This window comes from Pipra filicauda, unplaced genomic scaffold (assembly GCF_003945595.2).
Source record: "Pipra filicauda isolate LSUMZ 115617 unplaced genomic scaffold, ASM394559v2 scaffold16_size7369187_pilon, whole genome shotgun sequence".
Classification (NCBI taxonomy): Eukaryota; Metazoa; Chordata; class Aves; order Passeriformes; family Pipridae; genus Pipra; species Pipra filicauda.
The window spans coordinates 5250028-5278017 of NW_024104207.1; the positions used below are offsets into that span (position 1 = coordinate 5250028).

A 27990-nucleotide genomic window follows, 5' to 3' on the forward strand; every position below is an offset into this window, starting at 1 on the left:
ATAGGAAAACTATATCCTGGGCAGAATTAATCTGCCTTAGCCATGAGCTCATCCTTTCCTACTCATCTGCTGAGTACTTTCCAGTTCCTACAATGGGCACAGGAGTTGGTTTTAGCCCTTCTCTTTGCACAGCCTTGATTCATTCTGCAAGCAGCTTCATCCCATGATCTGAAGGAGGAAGGTCCTGCGCAGAGCACTGCCTACAAACACATACCACTGCCCACAACAGTGTGTATATAAGCACACCATGGTAAAGCTGAAAGGGCAATAGCAACTCTCTCACTTCTTGATTTCCAAACACTTTACTTTCCAGTCCCCTATTATACCCTCTGGTGTATAATACTTTTAAGTGCAGCAGCTACCTTTATCATATTGAACAGTCACTGCCACGTAATTAGTCCAAAAACTAATTAAACTGTGCTTAATAAAAAAAAAACACCCAACCCTCACTGTCCAGGATATGCCAGTCAACTGCTTCATCTATTCTATTTCTTGCTTGGATGATTACTGTGTCTCCAAATTCCTGCTACTGCTTCAGAGAATATAATGAAGAAAGGCAATAAAATGCATTCAGGTATAATATCTTGTGCTATAGGCAGATGATTACCATTATACTTTTAAATATCTTTCGGTCTTTATACAGAATGCATTACACTCAAAATTAAGCATTATTTTTATATCATGAAATTCAATGAAAATATGGTACAAGTATGAGCTTATATAGGCATAAAATAACTGAATGAGTCAGAGAAGACTCCTTTTGATAATGTGACTTCTAAATTTTTTTTTTACTTCACTCTGTCACAACTCTTTAACTTCATCCTCCCTCAGATAATGCTATTTGAATAAATGGCTGTTTTCATGAAAAAACTCGTGATAAGGAAGAGTTACATTAAAATGACACCATTAATAGAAAGGCAACATAGTCCTTTATTTTGCATGTGATGTTGGCAGTTTGAAACCCTTGACCTGACCGTATACTTTGGAACTGCTTTTCTTCACAGCTGAAAAACTCCGGCGTTTTGCTTTCTAATACCATAAAAGAGATGGAATAGGTTAGCTTACTACTCCCTCAGAGGCTGATGAGTATTCAGTTAGAGCCAGATTCAAAGCTAGATCCTAACAGATTTCAGGAGAAAGTGGGCTGGGATGTTCACTATTTGAAAAGCAGCTGGGATACCCTTCCAAAGAGTCTGCTTGACCCAAAACTCAGCTGGGATAGTCTTGAGAGAAAAAAAACACACCATAACTTTTCACAAAGTTGCAAATGGACCTGTAGAAAAGAAATGCTGAAAGCATTGGTTTTATTTCAAGCCTCAAGGAGAAGTTGACAGATAACATAGAGATCATGTATATTGAACAATAAATACTTAAATACTCTTAAGAACACTAGTAAGAGCCAGTAAGATCTTCAAATGAAAATCGATTATTTTCTCAGGAAGAAACCTGTCTATTTCCCAGGATTTCACTGGTACTTAAGGTTTCTATTCATATCAGTATGAATACCATACTTTGAATAGTCATTGAGAATGTGTCCCTCCACTTGCCCACCTTATTTTATTATCAAAATATAGGTATAGTGATGTTTCTTACATACAGAAAAATAACATACACCTTCTACATTACCTTTGTTTTAGGAGATAAGAAACTTTCACATGTATTCCAGTTCAACAAAACTGCTGAGAACAAATACAGTTCTTCAGCCTATTTTATGGACTCCAACACAAAAGATGCTGAAGCTGGAAAATCCAAAGTCTTGGAACATACTCAAATCATGTGAAGAAACAGATAGATACTGTAGGCTTCAGCCTTCATATCAGTTTTCAACCGGTCTTCAGTCTTCATAAGTTTTCAGTTGTTATGTACTTGGGTTCAAATACCAAAAAGGTGGATCTGAAAAGGAAGAAAACAGTTTATTAGACTGAAATCTTGCACACTGCCAGTTTAGAAACAAGTAGTACATAGAGGATTGGGCATATTTGGAAGTAATAATTGAAATCATGACAGAAATTATATTTTCTCTGAGGTGATGTAAATGTGATTGGCAGTCTCTGAGCATTATCCTGAAAAATCTGAAGAGAAAAATACTTAAACCCAGGACAAATAGTTCCATGTTCTCTTACATGGAGTTATTCCCAAAACTGTATGCAAAATCACCTCTACAGAGCTATTTGGCTCCATGTGTAGCAGCCATGACATTGACATCTGCCATATCTGCAAGTGCTTCTCCCATGAAGAGAACAATTTTTTATTTTTTTTTCACTTTCCCAGATTTCTTGTCTCTTAACATTCATTATGACAGTTTTTGGTTGCCCAGATTGACACTACTGTCAGAGCATAAGTCAAAGTATTTACAGAGTACAAAATGCAGAAAATCGTGGCATATATTGCAGCTGTAGCTGCTCTTTTGCCACAGTTCAAGTTCAGGCATTAATGCTGTCTGTGTTCAGAAACTACACCTTTCTGACTGCTCTGTGTTTCTTTGCAAGTTTAATACTCTTGATTAGTAATAGTGGAAAGGTTAATATTCCATTAGTAATGCTTATTCCCAGGTATTATGCAACAGTTTGATGATATTTTTTTCAAGTTGGTAAAAATGTGTATATTTATCAATGTATGTATCTGTTCAGATAAATCAACCAACATCTATGTGATATTGAAAACTGGAGACTAAGAGCAAGTCAATAGTGTTTTAGGAGGATCTAGGATATCAGAAGATACTGCATCTGACTGGTAGACCTTCTAAACCCTCCTGATGAGTCACCTCAGCCTCTGCTTTACCTGTTTCAGATCCCTAAGGAACAGAAGATGGTACAACAGCCCCAGGGCCACCTGAGTGCAGCCGTAAGGTCCCACAGCAACGCATAGCACATCTACCAGAGCTCTGCTGCTCATTTTGCAGCCTGTTGGGTGTTAGCTCTTTCCGGGTAATGAGGAGAATTGTGTTTTCCCTGGTGACTTCTGCACATCCTCTGTACTATCTCTATGTGTCTCTGCTTGCCTCCCACTAGCTGACAAGCTTCTGTCCCTTGTGGCCAGCATTGCATAAAAAGGGCATGTGTAACAAGAAGTCTTGGCCTGGTCTTACAGCTTTGAGATATGTGGGAATGCTTCTGCAGAAAGCTGCGGCAAGGCAAAAAATAAAACCCTCTGATCACAGAACAGTTGAAGCTGGAAGGCACTTCTGGAGACCATCTAGTCCAGCCTCCCTGCTCAAGCAGGGTTCACTAAAGCAGGTTGCCCAGAGCCATGTCCAGATTTTGGGACAGTTTTTAAAATAAAGAAATAAAGGCCAGAATAGTCTCCAACATTTTTTAAAGTTTTTTTTAAAGTTTAGTTTTCATGGCTAAATCACTTCAAAATGTAGTAGGTTTTAGGGAGCCTATCCTCCTTCTTCTCTTGGGGCCAGTCCAGAGGACCCCAGAAGTGCACCAGACCTTGTTCTGCAAGGGCACAGGGGTGTCACATAGATCAAATTCACATATTCTGGGTGGGTAAACTGTACTGACCCATAAAACTCACTTGAAAGTAGGATGGTTTAGTTTACATTCTGTCCTAAAGATCTGTCATATTTAGAAAAATAAATCTTTATTCTTTTAAGATGAAAAGAATTAACCTTCTGTGCCACAAACTAATTTCAGCGCAGCGTGGAGACTGACTGAAATACACTGATGCTTCTGAAAGTATGGAGGACCCCTTGCAAAGAGTCAGCATGAAGTAACTGCATTGTGTGATTTTTCTGTTGTCAGGGCATGGCAAAAGAATCTTCAAGTGTTTCTGGAAGTTAAAGCAGTTTTTATATAACATTGGCATAAAAATATATGCTACTAAGCATCTGTATAAATGCATCTGCAAACAAGAAAAGTGTTTGTCAAAACCTGCATCCTATGAAAGAGATACTACATGGTATTTTGGAGTATATATAATGGCTTAATTATGGACTGATTGTGTTTTAGGAAAAACACCTTTGCACTCTTTCTTGTCATGAGATGTTGCCATGCTCTACCAAAGAGCATCCCTCCCTCCATTCTTTTCAGCATATTTCACATATATTCCTCCCATGCTTAGCTAATTTTGGGGAGTAAGGGCTGGCTTGGGGTGTTTTTGGCATTATACAATTGTAAAAACGTCCTATTTCAGCAATACTAAATGTCAGTCAACATGTTATTTAATTTTGGATCCTTATAAGGGAAAGAACAATCTGCTTTCTGTGGAGAAGAAACATGCTTTAAAGTCCAAATATTATAAGACTCCAAAGAATTAATCCAGGAGATAAACCAACAAATTCTTCTGAGGACGTTATTGTTACTATAGAAACACGCCTACATCCAGAACTTTGTTGTGAGGTAAAAAAAGGAGAATTTGCTTCATTAATCATTTTTACTCTCCTGTCACAACTTGGTCGATGGGGATGAGCCATGGAGATAAAAGTATCCAGTAAACATAGACTGAGCAAGTTGTTGTTCAGAGCTGGGGCAGAGGGGGCCTTTCCTTCAGCTACCAGGTTGTGTGTTACAGAACCTAACACCAAAACCTTAGTCATCTCCCACAAAAAGACACCTACAGCTTTGTAGTTATTGCTTCAAGATTAGAAATGTCAGCCTGCACCCCCTGCGCCTGCAATGCAGTCATGGCCCTGTCTTTTTGCATCCTTGGTCCAACAGAGGGGTTTTTTAATTTGATGTTATCCTTATGCAGATTTTCATTAACTGGTGGATTGTGCTGTTGCACGAAGTCACTGGGGCAAGTACTGAAGCATGAATTTTAGAATTGAATGGACAATATTATTACTAAAGTTTTATCTAGTATAGGAGCAGAGACAAAGATGTAACAAAATCCCAGGCTTCAAAGACTATAGATGCTTTTCTCTGCCATTCCACCACTGCTCTCTTTTAGGTTTCACTAGCACTGCATGTATGCATCCACCTGTCCTGTTCTGATGTTCCCAAGCGCCATCAAAGACCATCCTCTACATAGGTAAAATACACCCAGGAGCCAGAGCTGGGCTGTTATTTCCCTTAGATACCATTTTAGTGATTTTGTTACAAAGCCACAGGTTATGAGCCAGGTTGTTGGCCAAACAGAACACAGAAAGGCAGATCAAGGATGTTCCCCGGGGTGGTGGGGAGACTTGCAGTGTTTTTGCTTCTGTCTCTATGGCAGTTTCTAGAAGCAGCATCATGCCAAGATGAACATCAAGAGTTGGTACCCATGACATCCCTTTCTGGGAGCAAAGGCTGGCTTGCTGAGGTGACAGCCGTGCTCTCTGGCAAGTACCTTCACTTGGCTGGAGTTTGTTGGATTTAGAAGTCAGACAGGAACAAGGAGCACCCAAAACCACACTTTTTGAACGTCCCATTAGACTTTTTCATGCTCTCTGTGAAGTAACACAGAAAATCTCATGTGAAGGCAGGAAAGGACCTTTAGGTACAGATCCTTGGGACCAAGTTAGAAAGGAGAGGGGACTTGCAATGTCCATTTCTAACCTGCAGATCCCAGCTTTTTCAAGTAGCCAAGCCACATTTCAGAGATAGAAACAGACCAGCATGTGTCGTGGAAGAGATCTGCACTGCACTCCATCCAGCCTGGCTGTGCAGGAGGCCTGGGCTCCCCACGGACCTCCTTAGCCAAGGCACATTACCACCCTTGGCATCTCCTGCACCGCGACGGACAGCATGCTGTTCCAGAGGGAGGGAAGCCGAGCTGCTGGCTCCTTCTTCCACGAAGAAGGTAAAATCATGTAAAATTATGCAAAAGCTGACATGATTTCAAACATAGTTAAACTTTCTTGAAAGAATCTTTACAAAGTTTAATAAAGATTAAAGCAGTAGCCTGCTTGAGAAACTATTGTCATAACTAGAGAAGTTAATACAGAATACCTTCTCTACGGAGATATTTCAAGAACATAAATTTAAAAACGCATTCGGAAGGATTATTTAAGTTCCCCATGGATATTCAGTAGACTTTCTAAGGAGAACTGCCACAGAGAAAACCCATTAACTTTTTTATCAGACTCTCCAGGAATCTCCCAAAAATTGATTAATATCCAAACCAGAAAGTGACTTTGCCTCTATTTCCTCTGAAAAGGAGCTTATTTCTAGCCTGCCCTGCCTCTTAGTCCTAAAATGTCTTTAGCAACATAAGGTCCTTTCTAAAAAAGATACTAAAAATTGGGTTTCTGCCAAAGTCATTATTAATAGTCAAGCACCCAGGCTCACATATTTGCCTCATTTTTTCTGTGTTTAATAAATATATATTCTAATATGTATAATTTTAGGATAATTTTTATTGATGGCACAGAGGTAAAATGATTTTTATATTAATTAAAAAAATAGAAACTGCTACCAAGTTATAAGATCTGAAATAATGAAGACTAAACCAGAAAAAAAAGAATACATTAATTTCCTTTGTGGGTGGTTTCTTGAAAATTACATTTCATGCAAATTTAAAACATGAGCTTTCTCATTTGAGATTTTTTTGTAGCTCTGGATTACAGAGATCATTAATACTAGGGTTTTTTTCCTCTTTTCATGCAAATAGCTATGTACTGTAGTCAATTCTCTTAGGCTCTGTGGACAAAATAAATAAACTACTTCTTAAAGTCTTTTGCAGTGACCAATTTGCTCCAGTCCCTGAACCACTTCACAGCAGTTCTTTATATTCATTTGATCAACATTCTTTAAAAAAATGGGAGTAGTGGAGCTGAATGCTGCATTGCTGTATAAGCCTCACCAGCCCACAAAGAGTTCTTCTGCCTCCTGCACACTTTACACTTAGACATCAGACCAGCTCATTTTGTGATACAATTACAGTAACAGCTCATAACCCCTGTGGAAGTGCAAGCACCCTTTTCTTCCACTGTAGCAGCCTGGAAAGGGTTAAAAGGAGCCCATTTCATCTTCTTGCCCAAATCAGTTAGGCAGGACTGCACTATGAGGGAGCTCTCAAAGCAGTCCTGGAGAAGGGTGAAAAATGAGAAGGGTCCGTATGAGATCTACATGTAGGAAACAAATGTGAGAGAACCCTTTGCAGGCTCTCATGGGAAGGGTGAGGGACCTTATTTTAAGCAAAACTCCCCACATGCCTCATACTAACCAAAAATGAGGTCCAGAGTTTCCACTGAGTGGCATGGAGAAGGCAGAGTGAACTGATAATTGCTCTTGAAACGCCTGTTCTCTGGCAGCACTTTGCCTGCCAAAGCTCACATTTAGGCTCTTTGTGGGGTAGTGAGGAAGTTCTTGATCCGTGTAAATATTTTGGGATGCAGCTGTGGGGCTCACAGGAGCTGCAGGACTCTCCTGCATCTGCCAAACCTAACAGAGCTAAGGGCTGCAGCTTCCAGAGGTCCATCTGCTGCTGTGAAATTCCTACATGCTCTTGCTCTAATATCAGTCATGCTAATTTGTGGCCTCTTATTTGGAGCTAGGTGGTGGGATGATGGGTGTCTCTGTCTGAGGCACTCTGGGGAAGAGTGAGCTCTGAAGAGACCTTATTTGAAGCTTCTGCAGGCGTCTATGGGAAGAACGAAAGGCCTGTGCTTGTGCTGGGTAGCACAGCAGGTGAAGGCTTTTGGAGGAGATGCAGTGTGATCATAGGTGAGAGGTTTCAGCTCTGAGTCCCTCTTTAGAAGCAGTGTAATCAGCAGAACCATGCTTCATGAAGCTGCCAGTTACTGACAACTGGTGAGTACAGAATAATTGGGGTAGGTCCTGCAGCCTGCCCTCATGTACAACCTCTTCCTCTGCTTTGGTCTTGTAGTCCAAAACAACTCCCAAAACTTGGTAGTTGGCACACTGCAGTTGAGTGTGTAGGGAACTGTCTTTCCTTTTCCCTAGTTTGCCTGTTTAAAATGTACAAAATAAACTTCGCTTCTTGGGGTTTTGGATACACACTGGTTAAAGGTTGGATATGAAAAGAAATGACTCACAGCAATTATCAGTTGAAACGAATACTTTGTTATGAATCCCTGTTTCCTACACAATCTTACTATTGCAAGGTTCCAACATTAGATGTAATCACAAATTCGAGGCATCAAATTTTAAATGAATCAGAACAAACAATTTCTCAAGCTGCCTTTTAAAGAAATATTACTTGTTTTATACTTTTTTTTAATAAGGAGGTTTGGTTTTTGGTTTTTGTTTGGTTTTTTGGGGTTTTTTTAATATCATTAAATGAAGTCTTGCTTTCACCAGGGAGACTGTGTTTTGTCAGAAAGCCAATTGTGCTTCTGGAAGTGTTAGGCTGTGAAATTTGCAGAAAGTGCTTGCATGGATCTCTGAGACCCAAACTCACCTGTAGTGTCATGGCTTATGCTGTGTAAAGCATTATGGTTTCCTTTGTTCTTCCTAATTTCATTGCACAGATCTAGGAAAAAAGACATAATTGATTCATGTGATGAAGAAGCAAATTGTATCAAGCTAATTGACATCTTTCTTACTGCCCTACACTGTCCACCTAGTATTTTCTGAATATTGTACAAATTGATTTAAGTAAAGTATCTTCCCATGGGTTTGCTTGAAGAATGCCAACCACTTTATCATTTTATGTCAGTCATACCAGAAATCAAAAGGAGATATGTTTCCCAGTGAAGAACATGCCTATAAACTCACATAGACCAAGAGAAGACAATAGGCTGAAAACTGTGAGGGAACTGGAAAGGGAAGAAATAAGTTCTACTTAACTGGACTGTGTAAGACCCAGAGGTTCAGGACCCTCTTGTAGTGGTTATACCTCCCTTGCATAGCAGGAAGCAGTGGAGTGGAATTTTGACATAATGTGAAATGAATAAAATAATTGCTTTCACAAAATTAGAGGGAGGCAACTGCATATACCCAGGCAGCAAGGAATAAATATTCTTGCCTGAGTATATGTTTTGCTTCTGTTAAACTGTTTTGTGAGTCAGGCTTTTTTTTTTTTTTAATAGCCTACCAGACCACAGGCAGCACATTTGTCTTTTGAAATTTGGACTAGGGGTGGCTAGGACTTCATGACCTTATGTTGCACAGTCCAGAGACCCAGAACATCTGCAGATGAGGGTTTGGATCTGCAGAGTACCTCAGTCAGTTCCTGCCCTTCTGGAGCAAAATGAAGACAAAGCTATCCTGCCCTTCTGGAGCAAAATGAAGACAAAGCTATCCTTGGAACTGATTCCATGGAGAAGAGGCTTTTTTTCTGCCTCCCCAGCCACCCACTTCCCCTGCCACACATTTAATGAGGTGCATACAAAACATTATTTATGAGAGGTGCACAACTCTATTAAGAAACTGTTGTCAGTATAAGTAAATTGGCATGCGCTCCCTCTCCTACCCAAAGAGGCAATAAGGATCTACAGAACAGGGTAAATAATCAAGATTTGTATTATGATTTGCCTTTGAGGTTTGTGTCAAATGCTTCAGCAATGGTTTTAAGCTTGATTCAATTCCCTAAATGTGTTAACAACTAACAACCATTGAGTTTGTTTTCTAATGCAACTCATTTAATGCACAGTATAAAATACAGTAAGGATTGAATTACATGGGTATGCAATTATAGTTGGAAAAATGTATTGCAATGAGCTTTTCAATTTATAGGCAGGAAATGAAGCTCTGTAATTATGTGACAACACAAAACCAGAGCAGTGAAATTGGACTCTAGTCCTTTCTTTTTCTAGGTCTACTATCAGTAAACATGACCTTGTCCCATTCTCCCTTCTATGTAGCTCAAAGAAGATTCCTGGTGAGAATCTAGCGAGAAACTGGTAATTTAGATTTAAGAAGAGTCCATCATTGCCCAAAGCATGCAGGGGTATCTCGCTGTAGTGCTGGTGAGCAATAGGACAGTACCCTATGGTAGGTCAGCTCACTCACTCAAACATCCTTTTAGGATGTAATAATTGCAGTAAAGCACCCCTCAGCATAGACCAATTTAAGTGAGTTTTGGAATCTGCCCTGTTCTGAGGTGAGATGCCATAAAATATACTTGTGAGAGGGGAAAGGACAAACTCACAACCCTCCCTGTCCCACACCAGACAAGACTTAAAATTTTAAGTCACAGAGGGTGAATGTGTTGAACCTCTTAAGTTGCTTAACTATGAAAGTATGGTTCACAAAACACAGTTCAGATACCAAGATGACATGATAACACCAGTTTCATGTAATGCTTTTTAATAAAATATTTGATAGAAAGTAAGCCTAAAAGAAAACCAAATTGATACTTAATGAGTAAGGGATTCAGTCTTATCTTGGAGAAAACACATTTAGTAGGAATTGTACCTACAGTATAATGTTTTCTTCATAACAGTGATATTCTCTGAAGAACAGTTTAATTTAAAGAATAAAATTAGCTCTATGTTTCCACAGAACACACTCTGGATTTCATGCATCGATATGAACACTTACTACCAAAGGGTATGATCTTCAGAGTAGAAAGAGCTGTGTTTGAATACTCTCACTAGGAATTGTGCTTCAGCTGAAGTAATTTTGGTTACTTTTGTGATCATCTAATTGCAGAGACTGGAAGACAGAGGGAACAAATTGAATGAGGTCTTTGCTGGTGAGGGTTGAGAAAGACAGGAGCTTCAGTCTGAAAAGGGCTGCTGAAGGAAAGGCTGGGCTGGCAGAGGAGCTATTCCCTGAAAAAGCCTGCTTCTGGGCTATGGCTGGGGATTTTACGCCAAAGTTCTGTTAGACATATGAAAAGAAATACTGATAATGAATCTAGGATAGGGATTTCTCATGGAAAGTAGAGAAACTCTTGTTAATTATTAGCAAAACCACAACATCCAGCTCTTCATTTTAAAATAGCCCTTATTAAGGTACTTCTAGTGACCTCTCCCCTCAGAAGCTGATGGACTTCAGGCACATTTCTAGCTCTATGGAAGATGTTTTACGTGATCACTGAATATTAATTGGCTTCTGTTACAGAACTGCAGAACTTAAACATTAATTGGATCAATGCTGATTCCTACTTTCAGTTACATAATTCTTAAATGAAATTTCTTTGTACTTGTATAATTGTTTTCAGTAATTTGAGAATAGAGAGTATTTGCAGTCCAAGTAGTTAAGCTTGATTAAGCTGGAAAGAGAATCCACTAATCACATACATAATGCATAACTGAGCTATAAAAGCTTTTGAATCAGAGATCTCTAGCAGGTACATTCTATGTTATGCTGCTGTTAGCGTTATGGTTTACCTGATTTAATAGGAGGAATATATTAACAATTTTTTAATGGTCTAACCAAGAAATATGAATGCTCTATTTTTTTCCTCTTCATGATCATAGGACCTATAACTAGTTGCTTATGCAATACAAATATTCATTGTGTTAACAAGAATTAGGATATGTATCTTTGTAATACAGAATACTGAATATTGAAGCATAGATGTTTCATGTGGAAAAACGGAAATTGCAAAATCTGTGTTACTAAGGAGGAACCTCCCAGATGTTTCAAACTGTATTGCATATGAGATTAGACTGCTTACTAGTGACAACTTGCTTACTCTAAAGTCCTTGTTTCCTCTTTGCATGAGAGGATTTGATATTCATAGAGGAAAAGTGGGAGTGAGAGAGTGATGTATATCTTGCTAACATTGTCAGGTTATTGTTTGAGTTTTTACTCCTATCCAGAGTAAAAAGGAAGAGCAGCATAAAGCTGTTAATATCGCTTGCTTTGGCTGTGTGAGCTGTGTGCTCAACATTAGCTGCAGGTGCTCTAGGTTTCTCTTATCACTGTTGAGGGAACCCTTTTAGCCCATACTCATTCATTATTTCAAAGTGTCTATTTGGGTAAGCCGCATTTGATCTTCAGTTTGGTTGGAAAACAGATGTTGCTGTGTCTTACAAGCTGCAGTGTAAAGTCAATGAGATCTATGCACTAGTTAATGCTGGTCTGATGGAACTGCAAAATTAAGAGATTTGTCTTGTGGAGCTATGAAAGCTCTAAAAGAAAGCTCAACAAAGGGAACAGCTTTGCAGTCTTCTTGTATTTTCCTGTGCACACTGGTTTCTCGGATTGTCCTCTCTTCCTATGCTTCAAGAAAAGCAGGAGGTGAAATTGCCAATCTCCTTGATGTTGATTTAATAGTGCCTTTTTTTTTCTTGCTTCTGAAGACAGATAATCTACAGACAAGTATTCTGAAAACCCTGTGAAGCCTGTCGAATGCATTGGAGATGAATTGTCTTCTCAATGATCTCAGAGCACATGCTTGACTTCAAATCCCAGTAATCCTATCTATCTAGCACTTGGAATGTTTATGCATCTCCCAGCCAGCCTGGGACACCAGATAGCATTGAAAGTGTGGTGATGGAGTATTGAGCTCTTCCCTACATCCCTTTCTGAATGATGAACTGCAGTAGGTGACTACTGCTGAATATAGTAGTACATCTTCTAAAGTAGTCCTAAATAGGCAGCAATAGATATATTCACAAAAAGCAACTGATTTTATATTTTCTAAATATCCTATCTTGGGAAAAGGTGTATTAGATATCTATAAGTACATTATTTCTGAAAAATTCCGATGAATACCCCGTTGTAACTGATCAAACTTTTCCAAAAACTAAAGACTTACACTCAAATATTAATAATTGCATAACCTCAGTACCTGCCCAAATTCTTTTCCATATTTGTAGATCTTCTATTTCATATGAAGAGTAGACAAACACTTTAATACTACACAACAGTAGTTTAACAGGGCTTTTTAATTAAAATTAACAATTGAGCTGCTAAGAATAGGTAAAACAAAGTTCTGGCTTTATTTTTTTGGTTTTTTTTTTTTTTTTTAATCACAGGATCAATTAGGTTGGAAAAGACCTCTGAGGTCATCAAGTCCAACCTATGACAGAACACGACCTTGTCAGCTAGACCATGGCACTTAGTGCCACATCCAGTGTTTCCTTAAACACTTCCAGGGATGGTGACTCCACTACCACCCTGGGCAGCCCATTCCAAAGTCTAATCACCTTTTCTGTGAAGAATTTCTTTCTAATATCTAACCTAAACCTCCCTTGGTGCAGCTTAAGACTATTGCTAGTTGCCTGGGAAAAGAGGCTGACACTTCCACCTGGCTACAACCTCCTTTCAGTGGTTGTAGAGAGTGATAAAGTCTCCCCTGAGCCTCCTCTTCTCCAAACTAAACAACACCAGCTCCCTCAGCTACTCCTCATAGGACATATGCTCTAGACCCTTCACCAGCTCTGTTGCCCTTCTTTGGAAATGCTCCAGCACCTCAATGTCCTTCCTGAATTGAGGGGCCCAGAACTGGACACACTTAATTTGTTAAGCTAATATGCTTCAAAAATCAGAATCTGAATGCAATCTTTCTACCTACAGAGTAATAGTTGAGTTTCCAGTTCAGGACAGAGTAGTGAAAAGTTATGTGGTTTTGCTAGGAAAAAAAATTCTCTATAGGTTGCATTTTCTACATTAGAACAATTGTTCCACTTAACACCTCTGACATTTATTGAGATCTATAAATGACAACTATAAAAAGCTTACTTGGAGAAAGATGATATTCTGGACTGCTTGAATGGTCAACCGAACGTTTTCAGAGGTGTAAATTGCATCATTCATCTCAAAAAGATTCTGGTGCTAAGGCCAATCAGTGACAGCCTTTTTAATTTCCTCACTACTGATCAAAGCAGGCAAGAAGAGAGAAATGCTGTTAGATTTTTTTATAAGATTTTGATAATGCCTTGTTTAGCTTAGACATGGTATTTTGGAAAGTATTGCAAAGTCTGATCTGCTTTCCCTTCTATTCAAATGCATTTTCTCCCTGTTAATGAAGAGTATGCATGTGTCAATGTCAGCCTTGATGTACTAGCAAGCAAAACAATTCTTAGAATTCAAGTAGCTCAGTACTCTTCAATACCCAAATTCTTTTGTGTTGATGGATAAATAGAGAAGTGTGGTGGGCTGGCTCTGGCTGGATGCCAGGTGCCTGCCAAAGCTGCTCTATCACTCCCCTCCTCAGCTGGGCAGGGGGAGAAAAAACATAATAAAAGACTTGTGGGTTGAGATAAGGACAGGGAGGGATCATTCACCAATTACTGTAATGGGCAAAACAGACTTGATTTGGGGAAATTAGTTTAATTTACTACCAATCACATCAGAGTAGGATCATGAGAAAATAAAAACTAAATCTTAAAACACCTTACCCTCACCACTGCCTTATTCCTAGTCTTAACTTTACTCCCGATTTTCTCTACCTCCTTCCTCATGAGCAGCACAGAGGGACAGAGAATAGAGGCTGTGGAAGAGTTCATCACGTGTTTTCTCTGCTGCACCTTCCTAGGGAGGAGGAAACAAATGAATAGATTTTATTATACAGACAAGAAGTGCTAGTAATTGGGTGTGGCAAAGTGTGGCAGCAGCAGAACCTTCTGCATGGAGCTTTGCGCTAAAATCACCTATTCAAAGCCTTGCTTTTGCACCACCTGGAGGCTGCAGGCTGCTCTGAAATGAATCTCTCCAAACTCTGAGAAATGTCATTTTTCACTTATGTCTATTGAGATAGCCTAATGTCTTGATGCTATTTAGCACCAAAACTCATTCCATCAGGCTTCTCTTTTGATGCCTGTGTCCACTGTCACTACAAATAATGCTTTACATAAACTCAGCATAATGTTGCCAATACTATTATGGCAAGAAAGTCCTAAATTAAGGTCGTCTTCTTTTTCCCTCCTGTTCTTCCTGACAGCAAACTCTTGTGCTATCGTTGGAATGTCAAACTATTCTTACCTCCAAGTCTTCGATATTAGGTGAGCTCACCTGTGTAGACTGTTACTTATGGATTTTTGGGTTTGTAACCTCCAGTAAAAAGATCACATTTGAAGCTTCACTATCATTCATTGGGTGTCACGGGTTAAATGCCAGAACTAGGAATTGGGCTTTCATTTACATGTCAAACACAAACTTTTGGTGATATTAATTAAATCTCTATCTTATGCTGTACTGTCATAGTATAAAAGATAAAGATGAAGCTACCTACAGCACAGAGAAATGTTGTTTAGATAGAAATGATTCTCAGCTAGAAACTATCATAGAAGTACCAGTGACATGCAGGTTACTTCCAATTCCTACCAGCTTCTGCCACAAAACATCCAGTGTCACACCTCAGGAATTTCTTACTGTTTGTCTTTAAATGGGATAGAAATTTAGGAATCACTTTAGGTCAACTCTTTTGCAGTTTTAACCAGGCACTTGATTCCCAACGTATATTGCCTGCCAGTCTAGAACTAAGCAACCAATATGAAGGAAGATAATTGCACTTCACCATCAACGAGCTGTCACTGGAATGGCTTTATGACTTTGAGTGTGACAAGATGTTATCTTGCTGCAGATAAGGTAAGACTGTTAATTCACGTTGATAATGTTTATAATTGCCTAGAAATTAATTAAACACAGTTTACACATCTGGTTTCTGGAGAAAAAGGAAACTTCTCTTGTATTACTTTTCAACTACCACTTTCCACTCAAACTATGTTTAGAAAAGGAAAATCTAACACAAGTGCTTATGCATAAATGACTCTCAAATTCTGAACTGAGCTCATTACATTTGCATCTAATCATGGTCCATAAAGTTGGGGTGGTAGAGGGAAGAGGGGAGAGAAGGCAAGTGTTTGCAGAAGCTTCTCTACAGCTTGACAATTAGAGCAGAAGCTGCAAATCAGCCAGAACTAGAAGCTGCAAAATGAATGACCTAGGTCTGCAAAGTTTCATCTCTTCTCAGGAGACGAGCAGAGCTGAAAGTTACCAACTCTCCTTTGATGCACCAGAATGCTCTGGCCTCTTGTTTGGTCCTTCTCCAGGTTCTTGGCTTGCTGCTGGAGAGAACAGCCTCCATACAAAAGCTAAGTCACCTGCCCACAACTCTGCAGCACTTGTCAGTCTCATTTTAAATGATAGTAGCTCAGCATCCCTACTAAATGTTGTTATGGTGACCGTGGAAACCTAATACTGAGCACTACATCTGTCTGTTTATCTACTGCTAATGATCCTGCTGTGTACAACTTCAAAAGGAAGGGAACCAATGGGTTGTTTTTTAAAACATTCTGGATGATCAAAGAGGACAGAGACTACAAAACTATCCTTCTATTAAAAAATTAATGCTTAAGTTTGATCCCAGGTAAAGGAAGGGAGGGAGAATAAGTCTCTTGGTACATCTTTACAGGTAGATTCTTTGTTTATTTAGGGCCTGGCCATGTTCCTGCAGAAGATGGTAAAAATTCCCTATGTCAGCAGCCTCCAGTGGGGCCCACAGCTGGTACAGCAGCTTGGAGAATGAGTAGATCAATACCATGATCTGGAGATAAGTGTGTGTGTATGCAGACACATGTACTTTATTAGGAAGGCACTAACAGAGGGTAAGAACATGTATATGCTGGCACTGGACAGTTCCATATTCCAGAATTGCACAGTTCACTCTCATGGATATTTTCCTATTCCTCCCTTCAGCTCTTGGTGCCTTTTGCTGAACACTGGCAATGATTGAGTCTATGTGGGTAATTAACTTAAAACCAAACAAAATTAACAGGTGCTTAGGAAAGGTGAAGTAATGAAGTGGGGAGGAGTGACTTTTTAACCTCAAGTTAAAAATATAATTGATATGTTTAGTGCAAGTGAACAGCATAATTGCACGTTACCTTTTTATCCTCAGTAAAAAATTGGTCATAGCCATATTAAAGGTTTTATTTCCCACCTTTACATATGTACATGTACTTTCTGTAAATCAGTTTAGTTGGTCTCTCACTGTATATTTGCTTGTCCTGTTAAGCTGTGTCAAGCAATACCACAACCCAGGTGGCACTAGATGCAAACCCCTGCAGTCAGGTAGACCCCAAGGTGATGAGAGGGTGCTCTGCAGCCATTCTGCCTATTGTAGAACAAGATAATAGAGGGCAGGCTGAACTTTAGAAGAAAATGACATGCTGATAACTGTTACCACTGATGGAAAACTATACCTTCTTGTCTGATGCTCAGCAATTTAGATTCCATAATAATCTGAGTTCTCAAAGATGTTCAGGCTTTTTCTCCTCACAAAATTTCCTTTCCTGCTTCTGAGTAGCGGGAGGAGATGCTGTGTTTTTTCTTGGTACTGTCTACTTTTCTGTTGTGATTGGCTGCTTCTGTTTTGTCATTTTGATGACTACTTCTCGCATGTGCCTGCCAAAGTTCAAGAAGTGTTTGGACAATGCTCTCAGGCACATGGTGTGATTCTTGGGGCTGCCCTGTGCAAGGCCAGGAGTTGGACTTGGATGATTCTTGTGGGTCCCTTCCAACTCAAGATATTCTGTGATTCTATGTGGTGAAATTGGAGCCATGGAAGCAGGCAAGCAGTGCTTTGCCTAACACTCCCTTGCATCGCAGGCTGCAATCTCTTTTGCGCTTCATTTGTATCTTTACAAAATGTCAGCAAAAAATCTTTTCAAAAGTTAGTGCTACAAACCAAATTTCTGAAAGGCACGACAGATAATAATCTCTGCAGCTCTGAGCTGGCTCATAGGCAATAGAGCTGATGAACATTCATGGGTAAGGCATGAGTATCAAGAGTAACTAAAATTTATCAGATGAGATGGTGACTCCAGAAGGGATTGGAAAAAGCATTCATTCTTAACCAGAGAATGGACATTCGGAAAAGGGAAAACAAGTCATTACAACAGTTCCAGGATTTATTTCTTTTGAATCTTGTTTGACAACTAAAATGTAATAAAATGGAAAAAGCAAGGAGGCTGCAAATAATGAGGTACCTATTGACTAATGCAATACAAAACATTAAACAGAATAACAGCAGCAACTGCAACAACACTTCTTTAGAAATCTGATATTGTTTTTACTGGCGTGATTTTGGCCTGGCACATGAAATAGCTGCTGCCAGTGAACAATGGAGATTGATGTCACCATTGTGGAGAAGAGATGGACAAGATGGAATCCATGACTTGATGTGTGTCTAGCTACTCACATAATGCTGGAGGCTCCAGCAAACACGCCTAAGAGAAGCACTTCGCTGTTTTGGTAGGGATAGTTTTGTTTAGCATTGAACCTGTATGTTTTCTGCTGAGATGTAAGCCCCTCCTCCTGTCCCAGGCAAACAGGAAAATTCAAGTATTGTCTCTTTCTCATAACAAATCGCTGTAAGGGATTCATATGAGACTTTGCCCTACTTCCAGATTTAAAACTGCAGCATAGTGAGACTGTAAAGATGGCATCTTATTGCCGTACCCAGTCTATTTTTAATCTGATCTGCTTACTTAAGGAAAAGTGATGTTAGCCCGTGCAGTCCTATGGCCTCATGAGAATAAAATAGGTGAGAAAGTGAAAACAATTCCCCCTTTTTTTCCACTATAAAGCAGTGTCTCCTAAATGGTGAAACTTTGTTCATGTTGCAGATGCACAAGCCTGAAAAATAGCTTCCATTCCTAGGCTGCCTCATGGGGAGTGAGTGTGGATTTTTCATAAACCTTTGAATATGATCTGGTGGTGTGCTGTCATGATAGATACAGATTCCCTTAATACCATGAAGATTTTCTCTCTGGAGTATAAATGCACTCTGGAAGAACTGTGAAGCAGCATATTTTCTTTGCACATATCCTTGTTTCTGTTGTTTTCTGTTTTCCAAGGTCTACTTACTAATTGTACAATGGTCTAAAAAAGTCATTACTTGGATTTACTAACTGGCAAATTGTTAAATAAGCACAAATATTTTTCATCAGCTTAATTTAAAGGTCTTGCTTCAATCAATGGAAACTTTTCATCAGTTACTTTGTAGAATTTTTGGGTTTACTTGTCCTACTATCATAAAATATCTCAATACTAAAATAATATAAGCACATTCTGCAAAGCTACTAATCACAGAAGAAAGAGAAATATTTAATCTTTAGTGAGAGATATACCAGAGCCAATGTAGCTTGCTAGTCCATGGATTACTACAATGTCAGAAAAACTGCTGTTTGTAACTTCCATGTTTGCTGTGTATCTCTAAAAAGTTGTGAGCAGAGCTGCATATTTCATTCAGTTTTTTTTAATTTGGCTGTTAAGATTAGCCTTAAAAAAATGGCTTCTGTACACTACAATATCTGCTTTTGTATAATATTCAGGAGCATTATACCAAGTAAGTCAGAGAACATCCACATCTATTGGAGGAGATAGGGAAGGGAGCTCTTACTCAGCTTTGCAAGGACAAGGTACTATTTATGGACTAACGCAGTCAAAGTGAACCTGAGGCATGTGGAACAGCATGACCACCTCAGTTACTGCATGGTGTGGGTGGACTTTGGTCTTGAATGGTATCATAGTAACTGACGATGCAGCAGGTGTGAGGAGAAGCCACGAAAAAAGGCCCTTTTAGATATGACAACGAAAGGAATAAATAAAATTTTTGTCCATAATTGGTGTCAAAAGGCAGGCTAAAATCTGTTGTGATGAGGATTTGTTTTGTTTTAGTAGAGAAATATATTTAAGGTTACAAGACATTAATTTTAGTAGCAGTTGAGGGCTAAAACTCTTGATATATATGTGTATGAGTACTGGAGGATTACAAAACACTATCTGCAGCTCAATGTTCAGGCAGTAACATTGACTATGTTTTATAGGGGCTATTTTATTTCCTTTCCAATGTTTACAAAAATGCATTGAAAGCAATATAAAAATCCCACATGCGATACAAAGGGTGAAAATTACCTCTTCATTTCACAGTAAAGCATAAAAAATTGCTGTTTATCAACTTTTTAATGTGTGAAATCTCAACTGCAGAAAAAAAATAATTATTTTAATTTTTTCCTTTTTTTTAACTATTTGATGCAACTAAAATTGATATTTCTGGCAGGTATTAAAAAAATCCTATTAGGGACGTTTGCAATATCTTAGTTTTCTCTCTCTAACACAGATTCTAACCAAAGAATATCAGGGCTAGTATTTTTACTTATCTCTATAGCCAAATACTCAATTAAAAAACCCACAGTAGCCTGAAGAATGTCTCTCCCCCAGTCTTTCTCACAGGTCCTCAGTCTCACATAGCACTGTCATTTCCTGAAGTGCCATGGAGTTCTATATCCTAGGACAACTTTTTGTAATTTTTGTCTCTGGATTAGTATTTCAGGGACAATATCTGTATTTTGAGATAGTCAAGGTGAGTGTCCCTTCTTTAATGAAGATACCTAAGCATTATGTGATCTCTTCCTTACCTATATGCATGGTTTTAGTTTGCTTTCCACATACTGTCTCCTGTTCATCATGTTGCTCACATGGCTCACATTCCTCTAATTTTACTTGAATAGGAATTTTGCATGAGCCAGCAAAGGAAAAACTACATATAAGGAAAACCTTTAGCTCAAAACCAATAAAGGTAGCCTAGAAAAAGGAATATAAAAATGCACGTTAGAAGAAACACTACCAAGAAAGGAACACAAGGATCTAGTAATTTTTGATATGTTTTTACATGCTTAACTTGAGCAAAAATAGAAGTTAAGACACTTGCAATAAAATTTTCTTGCAGCTACATTTCTTTTGAAAATATGACAAAGTGGCCACAGAACTCATGCCACTCTTCAGAGCCTACCTGTGAATTCACAGGCTAGATGTTGAAAGCAACTCCATTAAGATGGTGAAGTTTCACCAGCTTGAAATAGATTAATTGAGCTTGGTGAAGAACTCTGCCTTAAATTTTTATGACTTGAAACTAGTTTGCTGGAGCGCTTCTTGTTTCTGTTGAGAAATGCAGCTGCTCGTATCTACATATGAAAAGCCTATTTCCATCTAGACAACCAGTTGTAAAGAATATTTTAACTACCTGGGACATTTGCTCTACATGTCTGAGTGAATAATCTAAACAGCGTTTCCAAGCCAGAAGGTTGAGATCTGTTTTATAGGCTGTTGTGTCTGGGAACTATAACGCAATTTACGTGACAATAAAGTAAATGTAGTTATGTGCCATAGATGCATGATTTGAAGCAATAATGATGACATTAATCTTGATCTTTGTGATATTTTGATAGGCATGATTATACACACATGCTTTTCATCCACTTTCTCCATGTCTTTATGAGCTGTAATTGCTTATAAAGACTGTGAGGCACTGGTGAAAGCAATGTGGTGTGTCTGTATCAACTATTGTAAGTGAAAGTCTACTTTTAGACCATCAAGTGATGCTAGTATACTTTCAGCTACCAAAAAAAAAATTGCTAGAAGATGCTAGTGTATGTGGCTTTTACAAAACTAAGCTTTTCTATCTAGCTTTCCAATCAGCATGCACAGCAAAATCAAATCTGATGCATTGAATTACACAAGGAGAAGCCATACTATTTAACGTATTGTTCTGTGCACTAAGCAGCTCTAGCATGAATGGGCTGGGGGGAAGTCTGGACAGTTCAGGAATACAGCTTTTGCAAGGTCATCTTCTCCTGACTCAACCTTTAAGAATATGATTTAAAAGCTTTCTGACTTTCCTCAGCAAATGCCCTTTGGCAGGATTAAACTGCACTGCTGCCAATCCAGCTCAATACCAAGCATGTTAATGAGGTGTCTTGGCCTTTTTATTAATTCTACAAGGAGCGTAGTCCATTCAGCAGTGACTGAGAAGGTTTAATCAAATAATCTCATTGTTCCAAATTTATCACCACAATAAAATAATCTACTAAAGAAATGCAAGACGAAAGAACTCATTTTTGAATGCTATATCACTTTATACTAAGAAGCAGTGCAGCCCTGGGGCTCACAGTAGTGCCAACATCTGCCCATATGTGAGTAAAAGTGTAGTGAGATACAGTCTTTATCCATGACATGATGAAATCTATCCACTGTAGGTGATAAAAAGTTGGAAAGAGGACACCTTTTTGTATATTGTGGGGGGAAGTGAGGTCTGAGTTGCTGTAACAGAATAGTTATAGTACCTTCCAAAATTATTTCCAGAAAATCTGGAAAAATAAGTATGGTTAACTTACAAATAGGGTTTAAAATGCATGCATGGAAGTAAGTGGCTATGCTCCACACTTTGGAACCATATGGAAAAAATGTAATGCCTTTTTGATCTTCTATTCTCACAGATCAAAAATTCAGCTGTGGGTTTTTTAATGTTTCAGACACACGAGCAGCTTCAAACAGCTGCCATTAATTTTATACAATAAAAATTGCCTGTCAAATCAGTTTCCAAGTGTTCCTTTCTCTTCAGAAATCTCTCCTGCTGAGAAATCTGCACAGTCTAAGGCTAGTGTCACACTTTCTGCATCAAACACCTTAGAAACTAGAAAAAAACCCAGTATGTTTTTCTGAAGAGTGAGAATTATCAGTCTTTTCTTGGCACTAGCACAATATCCAGATAAGCAATTTAAAACTTAATATGAATATTATGCCCAAATTCACTAAAGCAACTGCCTACCCTGAGCACAAATTCATTAAGAGTTTTCTTTCAAGTTCTTTCTAGAGTTCTTCACTCTCTATTCTATCCCCTATGTCTTTTTGGCTATTGCTTTTTTTTTTTTTTTTTAATTCCTTCCCCCACAGGCTAGCCAGTGTAGACAGCTGTTCCTATGACTTTATCCTCTTCCTTATTCCCTGGCTATTTGGCTCACTTCTCAGATAAACCTGTGGTACAAGGACAAACTAGAGGTTATACACAGTATCTAGCCTTTCCTTAACCTCAGCTTTGCAGCCCATTATTTCTAGTACAAATAACTTGAAGTGACAGAACATGAAGGGATACCAAGGCTATATAGCACAATAATTGACTTTGAAATTCAAGCCTCTGTTTCTTAAAATATGGGCTATTGAAGAGGTCTGCTGTTCTGTATTCTCTGCAATTGACACCTCCTACAGTCCTTTTGGGGTCTCTTGCTGGAAGAAGGAAATGTTACTATTTTTCTGCTCTTTGCATTTCAGTTTTTGATTTGAACTGAAAAGAGAGGCACTGGCAGGGCTGGTACGCCACCAAGATATGATGAGATGTCCTGAATTTTTTTTCTGCACTTCTCATCTAACAACGGGTAGCAAAACAAAAAATAGGTCTATTTTCCATTCCAAATAAAAGGGACTTCTATTTTCCACAGTCTCTGTCAAAGAAAGAAAGTGAACAGTTTATAATCAACCACTTCAAAGTAGCAGATTAAAATCAGCTTGCTTTAAATCAGTATACCTCCCAGGAACTGGGACACTGACTCTGTATGTCCCTTCCTGACTGCAAAAGACAGCTACATCGTAATTTCCAGAGCTTTCCTGTTGCTTTCAGCAAGGTGTCATGACAAAACTTCTGATGCTTTTTTGGTTCTGCTATGCATTGCAGAGGTCTCAGAAGAATGTGAGAGCTCATGTGAAAAATGTGCTGCAACTTGTCTCAAATTCATCTGATTGCTCTCTCAAGCACAGTGTTGGTTTCTCTACTTGAGAGAACAAGTGTGCTTCTACTGAAGGTGGTCAGGCTGATATTTGCTTATTATTCAGTCTTCCACTCGGCCATTCTCTGCCTGCTGTATCACTTTTTCTTGGTTCTTTGGGTTTATTGAAACCAATTAAAGTTGGTATGAAATATTTTAAAACATGAATGCAAGCAAATATTATCTAGGATGGACTAGAAAGTTTCTAGCTATGTATTTTTTTGTTGTTGATTCAAAATATTTTGTGTGTGAAATGGGTTACATTCAAAGTTGCACTCCTATTTAGTCTAATCAGCATACTACAATTAGTCCTACTGACTGAGCTGGAGGCACTCAGCATATGCAGTAGCATTACATTCATGTGGATGTCAAATTTGACCGCAGCCAGGGAAACTGAATAGTTTTGCCATACAAGCATTTCCATGTACTACATAGCACTTTTATCATGTATAGTGTATTTCTGTCCAACACCCAAAAACTCTTGGGGCAGGAATATCTGATTAATGACTTGGGCTTATACCTTCAGTGCTAAACATAAAAATACTAGAGAAGCAGGAATATACATCAACTACAGAATTTTCAGTTAGAAGACTGTTTGCTTAAATCTCTCCTTGCTTAAGGAGGGAGTTGAGTTTTCTTCTAAAGACTCACTTCCTAGGGGTAATTTTTATGAACTGGAGAAGAAGGTACACATCAGCTTCATGCTGTAGTTTATGCAGTGGTGATTATTTTGTTGCCCAATGAAATATCATTGCTATCCTATTCTAATATGTCATTGTATCCTTTAAATCTAAAACTCTTATCTTGGGGTAGGGGTTGGGAAAAATAAAAAAATGCACTTACCTTCCTCATGAAGTGAGTCGTATTTTGATAAATGTAAACTTCCATCCCAGAGAAACATCTGGCAAGCTACTATTGATGGGAGGTGAAAAAAAATACAGTTTAAATTATATTTTCCTTTGACACAGCATCACATTGTAGACAACATAATGCTAATATATAATAATGGCCGTGCCTTTTAAGAGCTGGGTGTCAGTCAAGCATATAATTTCATGTTGTCTGGAGAAAAGTAAAAAGGAGTATCTAACAGGACAGAATAAGTCACCACACTCTGGAATAATTAGTTATTGTTCCCTTGCCATAGGGCTCTGACATTTTAAAAAACATACTATTTCCTAACTATTCTGCGTTTTAATGATTGCAGGTGTTTTTTTAAAGTAATAAACTCTCGCTAGTGAGAGGTTCAGAAAAGCTGTTTATAGTGGCTCCAGCTTCATGATGCATACAATTTTGCCCACTATTCCTTAAATAGATATATACTGTTTAGCAAATTTTTTCTTTATCTCTTGTTTCTTACACACAGTAGCATTGCTAGTATATCACATTTTTTTCTTCTCATATTCAAAATCTTAAACAGCTCCATAAATCTACATATTTCAAATCATATGAAATCCCACACTTTATCTTTTATTGTCCAATGCCATATTGTAATGTTTCAGTTTTAGCTACAATGCTTAAACATAATTAAAATAATATACATGAGAATTTTTATTTGCATGTCTCCAGCAGCTGCTTTTTTTAAAGAAGAAACATCGCTTACATCGACGTTTGTTGATGTTGCCCTCTTACCATAATTTTGAAATGGCATATTTATTAAACGTTTTAGTGAACTTTAAAATGTTCACTCCCATGCATTTTTTTTCTCTCTTGGAAGATTCATGCTCACTTCAAGTTTGTCAGTGCTGCCACCTAAGCTGTCCAAAGTCACTTTCCCGCATGACAGGAGAAACACCCATCTGTCATTTCATTTGCACCTCAAAATGGCAGCAGCTGGGGAAGAATAAAACAGCAGGAAAATTTTTATTGGACGGAAGAATGAGATGGTTCTGGCCTATTAAAGTGGATATGTGTGTAACAGGATCTCCGACTTCCACGGCTATTCTCTGGTGCTACAGAAGATGGGTAACTAAATATGTCAGTGATGGAGACAAAATTTCTCACATGGCTGACCAAATCTGCACCAGCCCATGCCAAGAGGCAGGTGAGTGCTCAGCAGGTGTCAGTCACTATTGGCTGGTCAACAATGTTCAGCTTGCTTGGTTATTAAAACCTTTGCTTGCTCTGAGACTCAGATATCTCCTGCCTATGTGAATTAGTCCAGTACCAAGCACAGCCAGCCCTGACTTGCATTTCTGGACCTATAATTTTGGAGGAATTTGACACTAGATATATGTAGTATTACAGAGAATTCTCAGAATAAATCGTATCCTTGTTCATCACTTAAATCCAGACAGAGGATAGAGTTTGCATATTGAACAATACTGGACTTTGGAGGCCTGACTGAAATGATTAATTCCATTCATGCCTGTTATCAACACTCCTCCCCTAAATGTCCTAAAGAAACTTAAATCACAACAGTGATCAGTATCCTTAGATTTAGTGAGCATTATCTTTTCATCTTAACCAAAATCATCCTTCTGCGTTGATTTGTGTACCCTGCAAATTGCTCTGTCACTGCGAGTAGGCAGCATCAAACACCTTCACAGTTACTCTCTGCTTGCACTGCTGGACCACTGCTGTTCACCTGTGTTAGGTTTTGGAACTGACCTCCTCAGCAGCAAATATTTTTCCCCTTCACAGGCTCAAAATAAGGGTTGGATGGGAAATAAAATAAATTTAGTGCATTATTCAGTACACAGGTACTTAAGATTAAAATTAGTTTGACCTTCATCTGCTGGAGATTTTTTTTTACTTTCCCTTTCTGATAGTGATGTGGTGATCCTGTAATGTTACCTTTAGTGACAGCGAAAGGTTGCATTTAACTGATCCAGCTCGCTTCCACATTTGATACCTTGGTGGTATAATGTTCCAGGTAAACTGAGCTTGTGCAGCAGTGAAAGAGAACATTTTTTTTCTCCTTGGACTTGCCTTTTTCCTCCTATGAGATGCACACACACATAGGAAAGAAATTTCTGCCTACGCTTATCTCTACTTTTATGTGGTTAAATTTTGTGTAAGTACCTATTATTAGATTTTAATCTTATTTTTTTTTTGTCTTCGTATAAAGTAACACGTATGTTCGCATGTTTATTTAAGTGTAACTGTATGTTTGCCACTTAAGTTGGTCGGCGTGTTTAAAAAAAACAATAAAAATAAACGTGGTTTGATAGAAGGCTGTGCGGCCCCGGTGCTGCATCGGCGGCGTTACGGGGGCAATCAGGTGGGTGCGCTGGTCAGATGGAGCCCACGGTCACTTCAGGGCCTGCCTCGCTCGGGCTGTCATGCACCGCCGCGCTGTTTCCAGCTTGCCCCCACCGAGCAGCTCCGAGAAAGCCTTGGCTCCCGGACCGAGCCGGGACCTGGCGGGTGTTCCCGGGAGAGGCGCGGCCGCCCCGCCCCGCGGGCCGCTGGCGTTGGCGGTGCCGGGGGCTCCCCCTGCTGGCGGCCGGCGGGAGCGCGCGGGGTGGGGGGCGCGGAGCGCGCCCTGCCCTGCCCGGCCCCCGCCGCCGGCGCTCCGCGCTCCGCAGGCGGCAGCGGCTCGCAGGCGGCAGCGCCGGCCCGCCCGTCTCCCTGCCCGCCTCCCTCCCGCCCTGTCTGCCTCTGCCGCCGGGGCCGCCGCCGGGGCCAGCGCCAGCGCCAGCCCAGGGACCCTCTGCCACGGGGGCGCCGCCTCCCCCCGCTCCCTCCTTTCCTACCTTTCCGCCTCTTACCCGGCCGGTGAGTGCCGCCGGCTCGCCCCGCCGTGAAGCCTGGGCGCCCCCCAGCCATCGCTGCTGCTCCCCATGGGGATCCGGGAGTTCCCCAACGGCTCCGCGCGGGGAAAAGCCGCCACGCTGTGAGTACCGCCGCGGTACGGGCGGGAGGGCTGGGAGGGACGGGGGCACCCCACCCCACCCCACCTCGCCCCTGCCGGCGGCGCCGCCCGCTCCCGGGGGTCGCTCCGGTGGAGGGCGGCGAGGAAAGTTGTCGGCGCCGCGGGCGTCGTGCGGGCTCACCTGCCGGCGGGGGTCCCGCCGCCCGCCGCCAACTTCGCCCGGGGTCGGCGGGGACCGGCGGCACCGGAGCCGCGGCCCCGGGCTGACGCCCCGCTTCCGACCCGCAGCGGCATGCGACGCTCCCCCGATGTCAGCCCCCGGCGGCTGTCCGATATCAGCCCGCAGCTGCGGCAGCTCAAGTACCTGGTGGTGGACGAGGCCATCAAAGAGGACTTGAAGTGGTCCCGCTCCGTGGAGGACCTCACCAGCGCGTCCGTGGGGCTCACCTCCATCGAGGAGCGCATCCTCCGCATCACCGGCTACTACGGCTACCAGCCCTGGGCCGCCAGCTACAAACGTGAGTCCCTGGCGCGGACGGGCTGGGGGGTTGCCAGGACGGAGGCGAGACGGAGCCGGCTGAGGGGGGTGGGTTCGAGGGGCCGATCGCTCTGTCGCTGGAAGAAAGTCGCCCTGTGGGACTAAGTGCTATCACTCTCGGCGGAGAATTCTGTGCTCATGTTGTCTGAGTCCTTAGGCAGTTGCTGGCTCACAGGAGCGTGGTGCTAAGAACGATGACAGCTAAATTCTACTAAGAAAATAGGTCAAATATTTGTCTTAATGTTGCAGGCACACTTAGCGACGCTGATTACGGTGTTTGACAGCTGTGTAAGAGCCCCTGCA

The 27990-nt window shown here is 40.3% G+C and overlaps 1 protein-coding gene and 1 long non-coding RNA gene across 2 annotated transcripts in view; one reads left to right on the forward strand and one right to left on the reverse strand.

The window, feature by feature from the left end:
* Positions 1 to 734: 734 nt before the first annotated feature.
* On the reverse strand, positions 735 to 27941 carry LOC114003506. The gene is made up of 5 exons (XR_003546268.2): positions 27331 to 27941; positions 24179 to 24247; positions 14132 to 14264; positions 8293 to 8364; positions 735 to 1893 (listed from the first exon to the last, which is right to left on the reverse strand). It is a non-coding gene; the product is annotated as an uncharacterized LOC114003506 (long non-coding RNA).
* SLC35F3 (solute carrier family 35 member F3) overlaps positions 26886 to 27990 on the forward strand; it is a 170925-nt gene continuing 169820 nt past the window's right edge. The window contains exons 1-2 of the mRNA XM_027750546.2: positions 26886 to 27170; positions 27438 to 27667. Coding sequence (XP_027606347.1) covers positions 27118 to 27170; positions 27438 to 27667 — 283 coding nt within the window. The 5' untranslated portion in view covers positions 26886 to 27117. The remainder of the gene's footprint in view (positions 27171 to 27437; positions 27668 to 27990) is intronic.